The sequence below is a fragment of the Heterocephalus glaber genome, unplaced genomic scaffold (genome assembly GCF_053883595.1).
Source record: "Heterocephalus glaber isolate CG9 unplaced genomic scaffold, H.glaber_assembly_v1.0 deba00001545, whole genome shotgun sequence".
In the NCBI taxonomy this organism is placed as follows: Eukaryota; Metazoa; Chordata; class Mammalia; order Rodentia; family Bathyergidae; genus Heterocephalus; species Heterocephalus glaber.
This window is the reverse complement of record NW_028258338.1, coordinates 614,716-633,009: the sequence shown is the minus strand read 5'-3', so window position 1 is coordinate 633,009 and position 18,294 is coordinate 614,716. Positions and strand designations below refer to the sequence as shown.

At 37.5% G+C, this 18,294-nt stretch overlaps 1 protein-coding gene across 14 annotated transcripts in view; it reads right to left on the bottom strand.

The window, feature by feature from the left end:
- The window catches only part of Wnk3 (WNK lysine deficient protein kinase 3), a 220,166-nt gene that overhangs the window by 142,601 nt on the left and 59,271 nt on the right, over window positions 1-18,294 (bottom strand). For 13 of the 14 annotated variants that reach the window (XM_021251218.2, XM_087189626.1, XM_021251217.2 and 10 more), the window contains 3 exons: window positions 15,519-15,813; window positions 13,353-13,546; window positions 13,119-13,262 (listed from right to left, as the gene is read on the bottom strand). In XM_021251218.2, the coding sequence (XP_021106877.1) occupies window positions 13,119-13,262; window positions 13,353-13,546; window positions 15,519-15,813 (633 nt within the window). The remainder of the gene's footprint in view (window positions 1-13,118; window positions 13,263-13,352; window positions 13,547-15,518; window positions 15,814-18,294) is intronic. The other variant, XM_087189632.1, reaches the window with a different exon arrangement.

Here is an 18,294-nt window from a genome sequence, read left to right as displayed (position 1 = left end):
CTCGATCCTAAACATGTCAGGCATAAATAGTTTCACAGTTTAGAAAGAAAATATCAAGCACAAAATGTGACAGAGAAACTTTCTTACAGGATTGGGACTGGAACTGATAAATAAACAAGTACAACAGAGGGAGAACAGTATGTATCTGCTCAAAGAACTCTGCAAAAGAATTCTGGAGCAGACTGGTGAACAGACAGGTGAAATATCACAAGAACCTTCGAAGAAAACAGGAAAACTAGCAAGATGTCAAGCATGTCCTACCAAAGAAGACAGAAAAACAAAACACATGTGCTGTCAGTGTGAGAGTTGTGTATGGAACATGCTGTTGTCATGTATGAAGACTGCCTTCGGTGTGGTAATTGAAGCAAAGATTATTTCTGTGGTAGAGTTTTGTTTGTATTTTCATTGCAGTTCACACAGGAATTTATTTTTGCTGTTATTTTTTAGATCTTGTAATCAGGTAAATTGTTGATATTGAAAATGTTGTTTATTCTAAACACTCATTACATATTAAAGATTTCATATTTTATTTTCCTGTTAAGTACACATTGTTTAATATAAAACTCATAAAATTAAAATTAACAATTCATCAACAGAAATACTTCTAAAAAATAAATGTGGGTGTTATACATCCCTCAAATGTGCCTTCCAAAAAATTTACGGTGATCCCTCTGGCTACTGGTGAATGATTGAAACCTTTGCCAATAAGATCAGGAACAACACAAAGGATATTTGTTCATGCCCAACTACTCACAATTATACTAGAAATTTCATTAAGAGCAGTTAGAAAGATAAGAAACAGGGTCTGGAGATGTAGCTTGTGGCACTTGCCTGCCTCGCAAGTGCAAGGTCCTGAGTTCAATTTCCAGTACCAAAAAAAAAGGAAAAAAGAGAAAGAAAGATAAGAAACAAATGATTACCAAATTGGAAAGAAAAAATTAAAACTATGTCAATACCCAGATGATGTGATCTTATTATACAAAACCTTAATGATTCCACAAAAAACAAAAACTATTAGAGATAACACAAATTGAGCAAAACTTGAGGGTGCAAGAACAATATATAAAAGTCAGGTGTATTTGTATATTTAAGCAATAAGCAAGAAGACAGCAAACTAAGCCCAGCTTAGGCAATTTAGCAAGACCTTGTCTATTATGGCTTGTATCTAGATGTCCCCACCAAAGCCTCATAAGATGGGGCTTTTCAGAGGTGGCTGGATCTAGAGTGTCTGATGCTGGGATTAAGGATGTGATGCTGGGTTGATTCACAGATTAAGGGTACCCCACCCTGCATGTGAGTGTTACCCACCCCAAGGGTGGGTGGCCTGGATAGAATATAAGGGCCAGAAAGAAGGCTGGTATCACTTGCTGCTAGCTACTTCACTGCTTTGCTGCCTTCCTGCCTTCTGGCCACCATGAGAAATTTCTCCTCTATGATGCCCCTCTGCCATCCCACCCCTGCCTTAGAGCCAGCCAACTATAAACTGAAACCTCTACAAACTATGACCTACAATAAGCCATTCCTCCTTTAACTCTGGGTGTTGGGTATTTTGTCTCAGCAATGAGAAAAGTAACTAAGACACTATCTTAAAATAAAAAAGTTTTTTGCTGGGCATGGTGGTGATACCTAGACTCTCAGCACTCAGGTAGCTGAAGCAAGAGGATCACCATGAGTTCAAGGCCAGCCTAAACTATACAGTGAGTTCAAGGCCAAAAAAATAAAAATTTAAAAAATAAAAATTAAAAACAATTTTAAAAAATAGGGCTGGGGATGTGGCTCAGGGTAAATGCCCTGGACTCAATCCCTACTACCGAAGAAAAAAAAAAAAGATACACAAAGACTAATAAATACATGAAAAAGTACTCAATGTCACAGTCATCAGGGAAACACAAATTAAAGACACAATGAGATACCACTGCACACCCATCAGAATACCTAAAAAATGTCTCATACATTGCTGGTATTAGTATGAAACAATTTAGCCCATTTGGAAAAATAGCAACTTCTTAAAAGGCTAAAAATCACATATGCTATAATCCAGCAATTCTACTCTTAGCTATTATCCAAAAGAAATGAAAATATGTCCACAAAGACTTATATAGGAATATTCAGACCAGTTTTATTCATAACAGCCTAAAACTAGAAACCACTTAGGCATTTATTAGTAGTAGAGTAGATAAACATATATCATACATTCATAAAATGAAACATCAAGCTGGGGGTGGTGGCACATGCCCATAATCCTACTCTGGGAGGCTGAGGCAGGAGGACCACAAGTTCTAGCTCACCCCAGGCAATTTAAGGGCTTAGTGAGATCCTGTCTCAAAATAAAAAGTAAAAAAGTAAAAAGATCTGGGGTGTAGCTCAGTGCAAAAGCCCTGAGTTCAATCCCCAATACTGTAAAAATAAACAAAACTTAAAGCAGAACATTACCCTGCAGTAAAAGAGCTACTGATACATTCAACAAGGCTCAATCTCAAAAACATGTTCAATGGGAAAAGCTTTACATAAGAGTATACATATATTATATGATTCTATTGTATATTTATACATGCAAAAGCAATCTATGGCTTAAAAAAACCAATAGTGGTTGAAAATGGCATGCTCTAGGGAGGGGCACAAGGGAACTTTCTGGAGTAATAGCAATATTCTGCATCAGAAGACCAAGCTACAGCCTCAAGGACACAGCTGAGTATGCAACAGAGATGATATAAGCTCCAGAACCCTAAAATCCGTACTCTCTAGCCCTTTATTAAAAAAAGTCTGTCAACAACTGTGCGATTTCCTGATAATGATTTGGGTAGCATAGGTACAACCATGTCATAACCCAATGAATTATCTTTACATTTAATGTACATAAATTTAAACAAAGGACATAAGTAAACATTGGGTTCTAGAAAAGGATATGTCTGCAGAACTATTTACAAGTGAAGAATACTGATATTAGCAACATAAACTTTGAAATAGATCAGAAATGATGGATTAATAAAGGGATAAAGGGGTAAATAGATACATATGTGATAAAACAAATACAGCAAAAGTATAGAATCTAGGTGGTTCATGCCAATAATAGCCTTCAACTATTCTGTATTTTTGACATTTTAAAAAAATAAGATGCTGGAAGAAAACATTAATTAGTTAAGGAAAATATGCAGTGTTACTGAAATATACAATGAATGTTTAAATTTTTAAAATTTATTACAGTAAAAGACACACTGCCAGTATTCCTCAATAGTCCACCCTCACTTCAAACACTTACACAATTATTCTTGCCACTTTCTGAAGCTTTCTTGGAAGTCATCTTTCATGAGTGTCTTTACAAGGTGTAGTCAAAGATATGGTAAATGCTTCTTCTAAGTGCTATCCAACAGAAAGGCAAGCAGGTTCATAAAAATATCACCATGTGTCTTATTCACCTTATTGACTGGCAACTTGCTACTTCTGGCTCTTCTCCAAAGTCAAAATGACCATTAAAGTTAAATACTTTGAATTAAGTTAGGACATTGAGGCAGCCACAACAGTGCAACTAAAGAATCTCACAAAAGAGAACTTCAAGAATTGCTTCAGGAAGGGCAAGAACAACAGGATAGTTGTTTTCAAAGCAAAAGGAAGTATTTTGAGTGGGACTAATGGGAATGTATATTTTACTGCAATAAATTTAAACATTTTTAACATTCACTGTATTTTTCAATCACACCATGTATATAACACATGCAGTCTACCCAAAGAAATGATTATTCCAAGCCAAAATGCTTTGTGAAATTCTTTATTCTAAAAAAAAAATCAATTCTGGAACAGTATGTACTTGTCAAAAAACACTTCAGTTGCAAAGATATTTATCTTTTCTCGGTCCTGTTAGGAGCTGGCATACACTATCAAAGTTCACTATATTTTATGCCCTTTATGAAAAGGGAATTTTATAAAACGTGTAATGATAAAAGAGCAATTTGTTTGGAATAGTAATATATCACTAAAAAGTAACTCAACCAAACACACACCTTTTATCTATGGACCTGAAAGCCAATCAGTCTTTTAGGTATATCTAAAGCAGAGCAGAAGAGTAAAAAAGAAAATAAATCAGATCTTCCATTCTTTCATTTAATTAATTCAATCAATCCTGAGTTAACTAAATCTCAATGAAGTAATTATATTCTTTTTCTCCAATTCTGGCAGGAAAGATAGATAGGGTCCTGGTGGTCTCCTGTATGACATTGGGAAAGTTACCTAACCTCTCTGAACCTCCACTTTTTCACCTGTAAAGCAGAAATAACAGGACTCCTAGGGCTGGTGTGAGGACCATACACGTAGTATCTTTAGAATAGTGTTTAGAGGGTTAGGTATAGTTCAGTAATGTAGTACTTGCCTAGTATGCACAAAGCCTTGGGTTCAATCTTTAACACCACATACACACAAAAAGAATCGTATTTGTCACATAAGAATCACATGACAGTATTACTTCCTCATAAAGGCAAGTGTTTTATTATAAATATAGATTAAAAGAACCACGGACTCCTAATATTTTAGGGCGAAAATATCTTGGAATGCTATACTAACCTTCTTGCTGCTCTTCAAATATGCCACAACACACTCCTCCTTTACAGTCATTGTACCCATTATTCCCTCTATCTGGATTTTGCATTGCTGACTCCTTCATCTGCTTGCAGTGTTTGCTCAAATGTCACTTTCCCAATAAGACCTACCCTGATGGCCACCTTCTTTAAAATTGCAACTTTTTTTTTTATTTTTACTTTACATTCTTCCCAGCATACTTTGTACAGTATTATATAAATTAATTTTTATAATGGTTACTGCCTGGGTTACTGCCCAATGACATAAGGGATTCTTATATTTTGTTCACTGATACAGCCCAAGGAGGTACTCAAATACTTTTGTTTTTAGTCATAATCTTGTCTACTCCTTTCATTTTATAGATAAGGATTTTTAGAAGTAACTTGAATCAAGGTCACCCATGGGTAAGGAAGTGAGTGAGTAACAGAAACTGTGACTCCCAGTCCAATGCTCTTTTGATTATAGCTTACTGTCCCAGAACATTACCAAAAAAAAAAATCATTAATCTCCCACATTTTCCCCCAGGAGGATTTACCTTTGAATTTCTTGGCCTTGCACATGCTGCTGGTCTGAAATACAGAAATGATAGGGCCGGGGATTTAGGTCAGTGGTTCCACCACCTGCCTCGCAAGCTAAGGACCCGAGTTTGATCCCCGGTACCAAAAAAAAAAAAAATGACAGGCAGTGGAAACCTGCACTAGAATACTAAGTGCCAGAACATAAAAAGATGGCTGACTTGGAAGGGCAATCCCAGAGTTTTGACGTAGGGTCTGCTGTTGTAATTCTGCTTCTGATGATCCAGAAATGGGTGTGAAGCTAGAACATGGCTGCCACTGTGGCTGGCCACAGAAGGGATGCGTGCTAGCTGGCACTGTCCTATTTTTTTAGGGGAAAAGTTTGACTATGTCTAATTCCTGAAGCACTTGAGACTGGTCTAAAGGCTGTATTACATTTTTCTGTTCCATTGCTGTAGGTTGCAACTGTTCTTGTAAAGGAGCTATAATCTGGACCATGTTTGGAATTGTCTTTAGAATATACGGTAACAGCTGAACTCAGATGCCTGTGAAAGACAGGCTGATTTATGGAACCTTCTTGAGTAGACAACTGATAGGTTTTCTGTACTTGCATATGAGAAGAATGACTCATCTGATGATGCAGAATAAAAGCCGAGTGAGAAACCTGACTTGAGGTTAGATGTACAGTAATTGGGAAAGCTTTGCTGAAAAATGAAGAGGCTGGATCTGGGCCTGAAAAGGGCCCTGCTGAGTGAAGGACAAGTGCCCAGTTGAAGTTGTCCTTCCATTGCCCTCTGAGATTTGCTACTAGTTGACTGGGCCTGAGTTTTTAGCTGTTTGCGTCCAAAACTAACATCCAAAACCACTTGGGATGGAGCCACTGAATGGTGGGCACTAAATAAAGGTGCAGTAGAATGAGTCTGTGTTAAATACAGTGGACCCTCAAGTTATGACCAGCCTGGCATACAAACAATTTGGGTTACAACCAGAATTTTAGTTTTAATTTACAAGCAAAGTCTTGAGGTACAACCCGAATGCCAGCTGCTTGTTCTTCCACATGGTCTCAAATACAGATTTAGCCCTTCAAGAGTTCTGGAAGGAACATTACAACATCTTTTCCTATGTAGGGTTAACTGAGAAATCCTGGGCCAATGTCTCTCTAAGGACACAGAGATCTGCCAGGAAGAAAGCGTGGCCTAAAATTATACAGGAGAGAGACTTTGAAGGCAGTGGATTAACTTGAGTTACAACCAGCCCTCACGAACAAATTAAGTTCGTAAGTCAAGAGTCCACTGTACATGTTTTGCTCCAGTATTAAAGAAATACTACCTGGGCCGGGGATTTAGCTCAGTGGTTCCACCACCTGCCTCACAAGCGCAAGGTCCCAAGTTCAATCCCTGGTACCAAAAAAAAAGAAAAAAAGAAATACTACCTTCAAACTGTGTTAAATTCGCTTGTTGCTCAGGAGTCCGTGCTACATAAGGTGGTAAAGAGTATAACTTCTGATCTGCAGAATTTGTAATGGGTATTTGCTTGCTAACAGGAGGATTTACTGGACATTACATACTTGCTGAGTTATAAAGGTTGCCTGTTCAGTTGATTGAATGGTGTAAGCAGTTTTTCCTGAGAAAGAGACATTTTCAAGAGGCAGTGACTGATAGACTTTCCCATAGGTTGCATAGGGTAACCTGCCTGGATCATATATGGTGGCCTGTGTGGAAAAGGTGACCCAGTAGGAGATTGCACTAGATAAGGCTGTTCTTGGGCCAGTGTCAAATAAGAGGACTGTACTGCAGGTGGGACTGGATAAGAATTCTGCATGGAATAGGCCAGCTGTGATATCAGTGGTTGTACTGTGTCAAGTGGATGTTCTGGGGCTGGAAATGAATAAATACACTGTGCTGGAGCCTGGTGGCTGTAATAAGTAAGAAGTTTGTTCCTGGGGTTGTATCACAAAGGGTATCTGCTCGGGAGCTTTCATTGGGGAAGGTGGTAGTTTTGTAGGTGTCCCTGGATAAGTGTGTTGCACAGAGTAAGATGGCCACTCTAGGGGCTAAATAATCCCTTCAATACCACCCATTGGCTGCTGCTGACTTGCAAGAGCATCAGGCTCTTGCAAAATACAATCCTGCTGAACATTTTTCTGTGGAGATGCCATAATCTTATGTTATAAAAATATAGCTAAAGGCTGCTGCTGAATAGAGGCTTGGAAACAAGACTCCTTCCAATGTATGATCTACCTTTGTGGTACTGAAGAAGCTGGAGTTCTAGATTCCTGATGTACCACTGGGTATGGCTGTAATACTGAATGTATCTTTTATGAGGCTGATAGGCCCCTGAATGCCTCCCAACGGAATCAGAAGAGACTTGAGTTGTACCAGCAGCATTCTGTGCACCCTTGTATATTGAGCAGAGTAATGATTCGACAAAGCTTGAAGGTAATTAACCAATAAGAAACTAGAACTCAGATTGGCATCTGGTGCTTTGGATAATGCCTGATTCCCATTTCTGGGGCCAGACTCAAGTTGTTGGGTGCAGGGAAGTCATCTATGAAGCATGCAATATCTGAGGAGAAACTGTAGAAACAAATGGTAGTGTAGAATTCCAATAACTGACATATCTAAAGTCATGGGTTGGGCTAAAGTTTTTTCATCTGTTCCAGGGGCCACCTGCAGTTCCTGGCGCTGGTAAAAGTAAAATTCAAGTTATAAATGTAGATACCACACCCATTTTAATGGAACTTTTCCAGGAAGGTTGATAAAATAATGCTATATTCCAAAAATCTCATCAAGTTATCAAAAAGATGCCAGGTATATGGCATTAGTTTCATAAAAATCCTAATGTAAGTAAATATTAGTTGAATACACAAAAAGGGTAAAGGCCAGTCCCAGCAATACTACTCATGGCTTCTCATTTATTGTGCAAACCACATAACTCATTCAAACCCTGGCAAAGATTCAGAGTAACTGAATCTGACACCTTCACACACTAGACAGTGGAATTCCCAAGAGAAAACGCAAAGGATTTCAATGTGATAGTTAAAATGAGTGCAAATGATTTCTCAAGAGAGGAGAAAGCTGGCTGAAAGAAATATGAGTTAGCTGTAATAATTCCTAGAGCTTGGGCCACCATGTTCATAAAAAGACCCAGATAGTCAATGTGCTTACTTATGTGCGTTTTATATAGTACATGTGAGGTCAGGCTACCAAAAAAATATGTATGCAATATGCACATGTATCTATAAACAAAATTATATATTTGTACATAGAAAAAACACAAATCTAGAAGTTGTCTTCTAATATTGTTTCTAGATATAAGGACAATAGGTGATTTTCAGTTTCTTCTTTATAACTTTATGGGCTCTATTTTTCTTTCTTTCTTTCTTTCTTTCTTTCTCTCTCTTTTTTTTTTTTTTTTTTTGGTACCGGGGGATCGAACTTGAGACCTTGTATTTACGAGGCAGGCAGCAGCACCACTGAGCTAAATCCCTGGCCCAGGGCTCTATTTTTAAATAAGCAAACAACACTTTTATAATAATTTTTAAACTTTTTTAAAAAATTTAGAAACACACTTTAAATACACATACCTGTATACTTATGTGATTGACCCTAATAAATTTAAGCATCCACTCAACATTCTTTGCATTATAGAGCTGAATCAAACCATAGGAACTCAATTATAGATATGTACCATATCACTTATAAACACTAGCCAAACATCAGGCACCCTCAACTATATCAGACTAAATCTACCCTCAGCAGATTTTAAATGCATCTGGCATTTGTCAAATACAAGTATGCATTTCTCTACAAGACTGTGAGCTCCTTGAGGGGAAGGATCATGTCTTATTTTACTTTATGTCCCCAGAAGGTGATAGTCATTAAGTTTGTTGATTAACTAAAAATGAATATATACCAATCTCTTAAAAGAAACATGTACCAACCACTGGCTAACTAGACAGTGCCCAGGAACTTAGACCATCTTACCCCCAGAGAGCAAAAGCACATGCAGGGAACTGTGGCGGCAAGGGGAAAAACAGGATGAAGGCAAAGAAAAGGCCACGCATGTGTCTAGAGTCTATAATCTAGGCAAGCAGGATACAGTCTGGATATATGAGCTCATACAAAGACTGTTTATTAATTGCCAGAAATGAATAATACTGACTTTACTAGTCTGAGAGACAAAAATTCTTCTTATTTCTCCTACAGAAATGAACATGAAACCAAAACAAGTCAAGAATGTAAATGAAGCTGGACATGGTGGTACATGCTATAATCCCAGCACTTGGGAGGCTGAGGCGGGAGATAGGCACAAATTTGAGACCAGCCTGGGCTACATTGTTAGTTCAAGGCCAGCCTGAACTAAATAGCAAGTCCCTGTCACAAAAAAAGAGAGAGAGAGAATGTAAATGAATGTGCTCAAAATTATAAAAGACTATGAAATACTATTTCTGATTAACTGCAACACATATTCCTCCACATTCAAACTAGGCTGGAAAAATTTGATACAAAGAACAAACTATTATTATCAAGAAGAGAATAATGCCAATACAACATACAGGAATCTATGGGACATAATGAAAGCAGTACTTAAAGGGAACTTCACAGCAGTGAATGCCCACAGTAGGAAAACAGAGCTAGCTCAAATAAACAAGCTAATGCTGAATCTTAAGCTCCTACAAGAAGAAGAGCAAGACAAACCCAAAGCTCGTACAAGGGAGGAAATTATAAAGATCAGAGCAGAAATCAACACAATGGAGACTAAGAGAATGATACAAAAATATCAACGAATCAAAGAGTTGGTATTTCAAAAGAATAAATAAAATCGATAAACCCTTAGCCAACCTTATCAAAAAAAGGAAAGAAAAGGCTCAAATACATGCAATTAGGAATGAAAAAGGTGAAGTCACAACAGATCCAGCAGAAATCCAGAGGATCATCAACACCTACTTCGAGAACCTGTACTCTAATAAAATGGAAAACACAGAAGAAATAGATTTCTAGATACATATGAATTACCAAAGTTGAATGAAGATGATATAAAAATTCTAAACACCCCAATTATAATCAGTGAAATTGAAAACATAATTAAAAATCTACCAACAAAGAAAAGCCCAGGTCCAGATGGCTTCACTGCTGAATTCTATAAAACATTTAGAGAAGAACTACTGCCACTACTCTTTAAACTTTTCAATGAAATTGAAAGGGAAGCAATACTTCCAAATTCATTCCTGGAAGCAAGTTACTTTGATTCCAAACCAGGGAAAGACCCAACTAAAATAGAGAACTACAGGCCAACCTCCTTAATGAAAACAGATGCAAAAATCCTCAATAAGATACTGGGAAACAGAATCCAGAGGGTCATCAAGAAGATCATACACCCTGATCAAGTCAGATTTATCCCAGGGATGCAAGGATGGTTCAACATATGGAAATCAATAAATGTAATACACTACATTAACAGAATCAAGACAAAAACCATATGATCATCTCAATAGATGCAGAAAAAGCATCTGATAAAATTCAACACCCATTCATGATAAAAAAAAAACTATCCAGAATATTGGAATAGATGGTCTTTATCTCAAGTTAATAAAGACTATGGAAAACGAACAGCCAATATCATACTAAATGGTCAAAAACTGAAAACCTTCACGCTAAAATCAGGAACAAGACAAGGATGTCCAATATCACCACTCCTATTCAATATAGTTCTGGAAACATTAGCCACAGCAATTAGAAAAGAGAAAGAAATAAAGATAGGAAAGGAAGAAGTTAAACTGTCATTATTTGCTGATGATATGATACTCTACATAGAAGACCCAAAAAACTCTGCCAAAAGACTTCTAGACTTAATTGACAGATTCAGTAGAGTAGCTGGATACAAGGTCAACGCTCAAAAATCAACAGTATTCTTGTACACAAATAAAAGACTCACTGAAAGAGAAATTAGAGAAATACTCCCTTTCACAATAGCATCCAAAAAAATAAAATAATTAGGAATCAATCTAATGAAGGAAGCAAAAGACCTCTACATTGAGAAGTACAGCACTCTGAAAAAAGAGATCAAAGAGGATATAAGAAAATGGAAAGACATCCTCTGTTCCTGGGTAAGAAGAATCAATATAGTGAAAATGGCCATACTTCCAAAGCTGCTATACAGATTCAATGCAATTCCTATCGAAATCCCAACAGCATATTTCACAGAACTAGAGAAAACAATCCAAAAGTTCATCTGGAAGCAGAAGAGACTTAGAATAGCAAAAGCAATTCTAGGCAACAGAAAAATGGCAGGGGGTATTGCAATCCCCAACTTGAAACTATACTACAAAACCACTGTGATAAAAACAGCATGGCACTGGCAAAGAAACAGACCTGAGGATCAGTGAAATAGATTAGAAGATGCAGATACAACTCCAGACATACTCACCTAACTCATCTTTGACAAAGGAGCCAACCATATTCACTGGAGGAAAGATAGCCTCTTTAAAAAATGGTGTTGGAAAATCTGGATTTCAACTTGCCAAAGATTAAAACTAGACCCCTATCTTTCACCATGCACTAAACTAAAATCGAAGTGGATTAAAGATCTAAATATTAAAACAGAAACACTAAATTTGCTGGAAGATGAGTTATGTAGAGCTGTCGAACACATTGGCATAGGAAAGGACTTTAGGAACAGATCCTCAGTAGCATGGGAACTAGCACAAAGAATCAACAACTGGGATCTCATCTTATTAAAAAGCTTCTGCACTGCAAGAGAAACCACCAACAGAGCTAAGAGACAGCCTACAATGTGGGGAAAAAAATTTTACCAGCTGTTCCTCAGAAAAGGTCTACTTACTATCTAGAATATATAAAGAACTCAAAAAAATCAGACCCCCCAAATTTAAAGACCCAATTCAAAAATGGGCATCTGAAATGGATAGACATTTCTCAGACAAAGAAGTAAAAGCAGCAAATGAACATATGAAAAAATGTTCAACATCACTGGTCATTTGAGAGACGAAGATGAAAACAACACTGAGATTCCACCTCACTCCAGAAAGGATGGCTGCCATCAAGAAATCAACCAATAACAAATGTTGGCGGGGTTGTGGGGAGAAAGGAACCCTTCTTCATTGTTGGGGGGAGTGTAGACTGGTGCAACCACTGTGGAAATCAATATGGGGATACCTCAAACAACTAGCATTAGAAGTCCCATTTGACCCAGCTATTCCTCTGCTGGGTATCTTCCCAAAAGAATTAAACAAATCATACCACAGTGATATTCCCCATCAACTGGATACTGGATAAAGATGTGTTTTTTTAATAAAATGGAGTGCTACTCAGCCATAAGGAATGAGAAACTAGAGACATTTATAGCTAAGTGGATACACATTGAGGTCATACGCTTAAGTGAAATAAATAGGACACACGTGTAAATACTGAATAGTTTCTCTGGTGTGATAAACTGAAAGTGTAAATAAGAATCACAATGTATAAATGATATTGTGAAATTGAAAGAAAATGTTTAAAGCAATAGGGGAAGTGGGAGGTGAAGGGGAAAGGAAAGAAGGGAAAAGAAAAAATATGAGAAAAGGAAAAAATGGAAACAAAGTCTTTGTAAATAGGGAAGGGTGGAGGGGGTGAAGGGAGGGCAAGGGAATGGGGGAAAAAATGGGAACCAAGGTACATCATGTAAAGGTACAAGATCCCAATGAGGAATGTAACTGTATTGTATACCCAAAATGTACCAATAAACTAAATGGAAAAAAAAAAGAGCTGACTCCTAAGTAAATCTTTTGTCTATAAGCTGAGTTTTCTATTGCTTCTTCAGTTATATAAGCAGAGTTTCAAGATTCTAACTATACAATATTAGGTATATCTTCAAGGGAAATGTCTTTGGTGAAGGAAAACATAAACACCTTTTAACTTTCAGTGACTTTTATATAAACTATAATGCATTTATGAAAGTGAATCCTTGCTTGCCAGAAAAATCTAGGCAGGGTTCATTTGTTTAAATGAATACAGAGCCTCTAAAAATGTGTCCTACCTTTATCTGTGAGTCCTTCTGGACAGTTAATGGGGAAACTTGGGGCTGTGAAAGAACTGTAGGTCCATGGACATGTACAGGCAAAACATTGGACTGACCTTGAACCACAGGTAAAATGTGGGGCTGAGTCAGCTGTGGCTGCAACTATTAAATAAGATAAAAAGATTAAAGGTAAATTCTCCCATTTATGGTAAATATACTATTATATATTTAAAATACAACAGTTTGCCTCACCCCTGAAATTTGCTGGCAATGTCCTAATAGTTGTTGGGATGGATAAATGTGCCCTGGAACATTTATGTCAGCTTGCAGGATGTTAGAAGTCATTTGAGAGCTCATCATCTGGTTTGAGGAATAGGGTAAACTGGGCTGGCTTGAAGTATCTGAATGTATAATTGATCCAGCTTCTGCTTCCGACAAATTATCACCTATAACAAAGAAAACAAGCAACAGGTAGAAGGGAAAAACTGAAGTAGAATGTCTAAATGGTACAAATAACAATAAATGTTTCTTTAATGAATATTATTTTTACCCTGACAAACAGAAAGCGCTTGAGAAAGGTATGTACACTTAAGAACAAATCAAAAACAAACATGTAAACTCTATTAAGCAATGAAATGTTGACATTTGTGGTACAACTAAAATTTCTTTCTTTCCCTTCCCTTTATTTATTTATTTATTTTTTTTTTTTGTGGTGCCGGAAATGAATCCTGGGCCTCACACATGCTAAGCACATAGTCTGCTAGTGAACTATATCCCTAGTCCTAAAGTTTTTTTCATAAAATAAAACCTAAAATCAAAGAATCAGATAAAAATCAACTCTATTTGCTAGCCATTTCATGTATACCCCTAACTAAACTATACTTAACATTAGAATTTCAGTAAAGTATGTGTCAGAATCTCTTTCTCCTAGAAAATGCGTTGAAAAAAATGCTGTATTTGTAGAACAATTGGTTATTACTATGCAAATACTTTGTCCTTCTGGAGAAGAGAATGAATTATAGCAGGAAAAAATAGAGGACTTGTTTTTGGTGATACTGGGATTGAACTCAGGGCCACTATACTGAGCTACATCCCCAGCTCTTATTTTTTGAGACAGGGTCTCACTAAGTCACTAAGTTACCCGGGCTGGGCTTGAATTTGTTATCTTCATACCTCAGCCTCCTAGAGTTCTGAGATTACAGGTGTGTGCCTGACAAAAAATAGAGGGCTTTTGTTTATACCTCAATCAAAACTACAAAGAGTCTTAACATCTAGAAAATTCATTCTTGAGGAATAAATTATATCTTTAGCTCCAAATTTTCTTTATTAAAAGATTTAAATCTGACCCCTAGAAGTATTAGTAAGGACTGGGTGTGGTGGCACACACCTGGAATCCTAGCTACTTGGGAGGCTGAGGCAGGAAGATTGTGAATTCAAGGCTACCCTGGACTATATAGTAAGACTCCTGTCTCAAGAAAAAAATTATTAAAAGGGCTGGGGATGTAGATTAGTGGCAAAGTGCTTACCTAGATGCTCTAAGTCAACCCCTAATACCAAGTAAACTTTACTTTTTCTCTGAATAAAAATAATGAATATAATCCTTAGGTAACTGACATCTTGGACAAGACACTCAACAGGAAAATTTTTAATTTTATTTATTTTTTGAGACAGGGTCTCACTGTGTTTCCTGGTCTTGAATTCCTAGGCTCAAGAAAACCTCCCACCTCACCCTCCCAAGTGGCTGGGACAGACATACATCACTGTGTCTAGTGAGAATAATTTCCTAATTTTATTTTTATTTGGTTTTTTGAGACAAGGTCTCACTATGTAGTTCAGGCTAGGCTTGAATTTACTATGTAGCCCAGGCTAGCCTCTGAAAATTCAGTGATCCTCCTGCCTTGGCTTCCTGAGTATTGGGATTACAGGCATATGGTTTTATGTCCAGTTTTCTCAATTTTATTTTATATTTTATTTATATTTTTATATTTTATATTTTGGTTTTTTGAGACAGGATCTTGCTATGAGGCTGGCCTTGCATTTACTATGTAGCCCAGGATGGCCTCAAACTCACAGCAATCCTCCTGCCTCAGCCTCCCAAGTGCTAGGATTACAGGTGTATGCCACCACACCTGGCCCAGTTTTCTCAATTTTAAATAAGGATATTCATTGCCCTTAAAATAAGGATACTCATTGCCCTATTTCAGGGATTTTGTAAAGGGTTTAAAGAAATGATAGATAACCAAACACTTTGGAAAAGCACAGAAGTGGGCCAGGGATTTAGCTCAGTGGTTCTACTGCCTGCCTTGCAAGCCAAGGTCCTGAGTTCATTCCCCGGTACCAAAAAACACAAAAAACAAAAAAACCCCACAGAAGTGCTATATAAAGACAACTTGCTTTTTTAAATTGTATTTGTTTTACCTCTAACAGAGAAACAGTCTTGCTGTGGTTTTCTTTGTAGAAGCTGTTGTTTAACATGTTGATCAACTTCAGTTTCTTCACATTCAGCCCTAGTGTATTGGGCAGGAGAAGGGGGCAAAGTTGTAGTTTGGGGCTGACTGAATATAGTTCCCATAGACTTGCACTGGGAATCTCTGTGCTCTTCCAAACAACCAGCAGGCTTCTTCTCCCTGGACTTTTTTATCAGGGTTACCCGGTCTCTAATGGATTTAGCAACAGCTTTGGAATCACTTTCATGAAAGAATCCAGACTTGACCTACAAACAAAACATAATAAGCAAGCTAACATTTAAGATTTTAGCCTTTTTTCCCACTACTAACATTATTTTATGTCCAAAATTCCAAATGCTATAATCAAAGACATACATATATACAAGAGCCTTTAATTGACATAAGAAAATTATTAGTATTACCAAGCATCACTGAACTACTTCAGGCTTTAAACAAAAATTAACAAAACCTGATGTTTCAGTATGGTACATGTAGCCTTATTACAGGTAATTTATGACTGCCATTAAGTTTTGTGAAAGATTAAAGGAGTTTCATCATTCCACAGGATTAAGTGTCTGTAATGTGTCCAGTACTGAGCATCAGAGAGATGCATGTGACTAGGTTAATCATTTGTCCTGTATGAGCGCAAAATCTGGGAGTGTGAGATGGATACGAACTGAAAATGAAATGAGGTAGAAATAAGACGCTGAAAAAGCCCTAAAGAAGGGGCACGTGCCTCTCTGGCAGAAACAGAGAAAGTAAATTCAGACCTGGGTTAAAGCCAAAAGAGGAATGAGCAGGCTATTAAGGAAAGCACAAATAAAGTCTGGAATGGAGATCAACATTCTGGGCAGAGGGAAATAATTACCACAGCAAAGTATTATATCTTACTAGGCATTAGAAGAATGAGAAAAGAGGAAAGGGCCCTGCCTTGTTGTCTCAGGAATAGGGCTAAGAGGCAGAGAAGATGCTTGAGGAGGTACAATGGCATATCATTCTCAGTCCTACAGTCTGCTTTTTAAAGTATATCTTGGAGCCAGGCATGGTGACGCATCCCTGTAATCCCACCACTCAGGAGGCTGAGGCAGGAGGACTGTTTTGAGTTCAAGGCCAGCCTGGACTACACAGTGAATTCAAGGCCAGCTTGAACTATATAGTAAGATCCTGTCTTTAAAAAGAGCATAACTTGGGGTTCTGCAGACTTTTGGAAATTTTATGGTAGTTGAAAAATGATTAAAATGCTAGACGAAACACTCATGTCTAATTTTGCTCCCTCTCAAAGCTTCAAAAAACAGAACACCCCATAGTAAGTGGGTTTTAAAATTATAAACCCACAATAACAGGGAGAGTAAGAGAAAGATAAGACATGTTTCACAGCTTGGAATATAGAAAACAAACAGACAAAAGCAAGCTAGCAGATCTGGGAAAAGTGAACTATAGAAAACTAAGAATCATTCCCATTTATACTTAAGAATACTTAAAAAGCTCAGGAACTGGCAGCACTAAGTACTTCCACAACTGAGGGTAAAGTCAAAAGAGATGGCCAAAATATGGAACACTAGAGTTCTGAAAAACAGTTATATAGTTCCTATACCCTTCTCTCCATTCTACACCTTTGCATGACTGCTTCTCTCTTCCCCCAAAATCCAGTTTTCTTCTCTGGGAAGGGTAAAAGAGAGTATCACTGGACTGTAGAACACAAAGCACAATTGAGGATATGGCTACCAGGTCAAAAACAAAACTATTACACAGTCATATGCAGCTGCACGTCTAATTCAGGAACACTCCTCTACCTTGTTTGGCTAACAAAATGGTAATCAGACCCTTACCATCCAGGAAGGATACTGAAAGATGCTTCTCTGAAGAATCTGATCAACCTAAGATGAACGACTTATAAATGCCTTTAAAGATGCCCCAGTTAATGGTCTACCCAAATACCCTACCACAGTCAAAGTTAACAAGTCCTACCTAAGCAATCATACTACCATCTAGTCAGCTTATTTGTCCTTGTAGTCGAGAAAATTATGGCCCCCCTCAAGGATGTCCCCTCTTAATCTCCAAACCTGTGCATATGGTACATATGGTAAAAAATTACCAATATGGTGAGAAACATTGTGTTTGCTATATAAGGCACAGTTGACCTTAAGCTAGGGAGACTATCTGGGTGAAGCTTTAGCCAACAGATGACTCGAGAAGGACTCAATATGACATCGTTGGCTTTCAAAATGGACTAGGAGGTAAATGAAAGAACTGAAAAACAGATTCTAGATGCTGAAAGCAGTCTCCAGCTAACAACCTGGAAGAAAACAGGGACCTCAATCTTACAACTACATGAAATTGAATTTTGTCAACCACTTGGATGAGCCCCAAATCAGATTCTACCCTAGAACTTCAGATAAGAATCAGGCTAGATATTGCCTTGATTTTAGCTTAGTGAAATCCTAAGCAGAGAATCAACCAAAACCCACCACAACTTTTGACATATATAACTTAGGGAAAATAAATATGTAAGTATTGTTTTAAATTATGAAATTTGTTATGTTACATTAGAAAGCTAATATAACTAATATAATCAAATGGTAGCTATTGTCGGGTGTGGTGGCGCACACCTGTAATCCCAGCACTCGGGAGGCTGAGGCAGGAGGATCACCTCGAGTTCAAGGCCAGCCTGGGCTACATAGTGAGTTTAGGACCAGCCTGAACTACAAAGGGAGACCCTGCCTCAAAAAAAAAGGTAGCAAAACAGT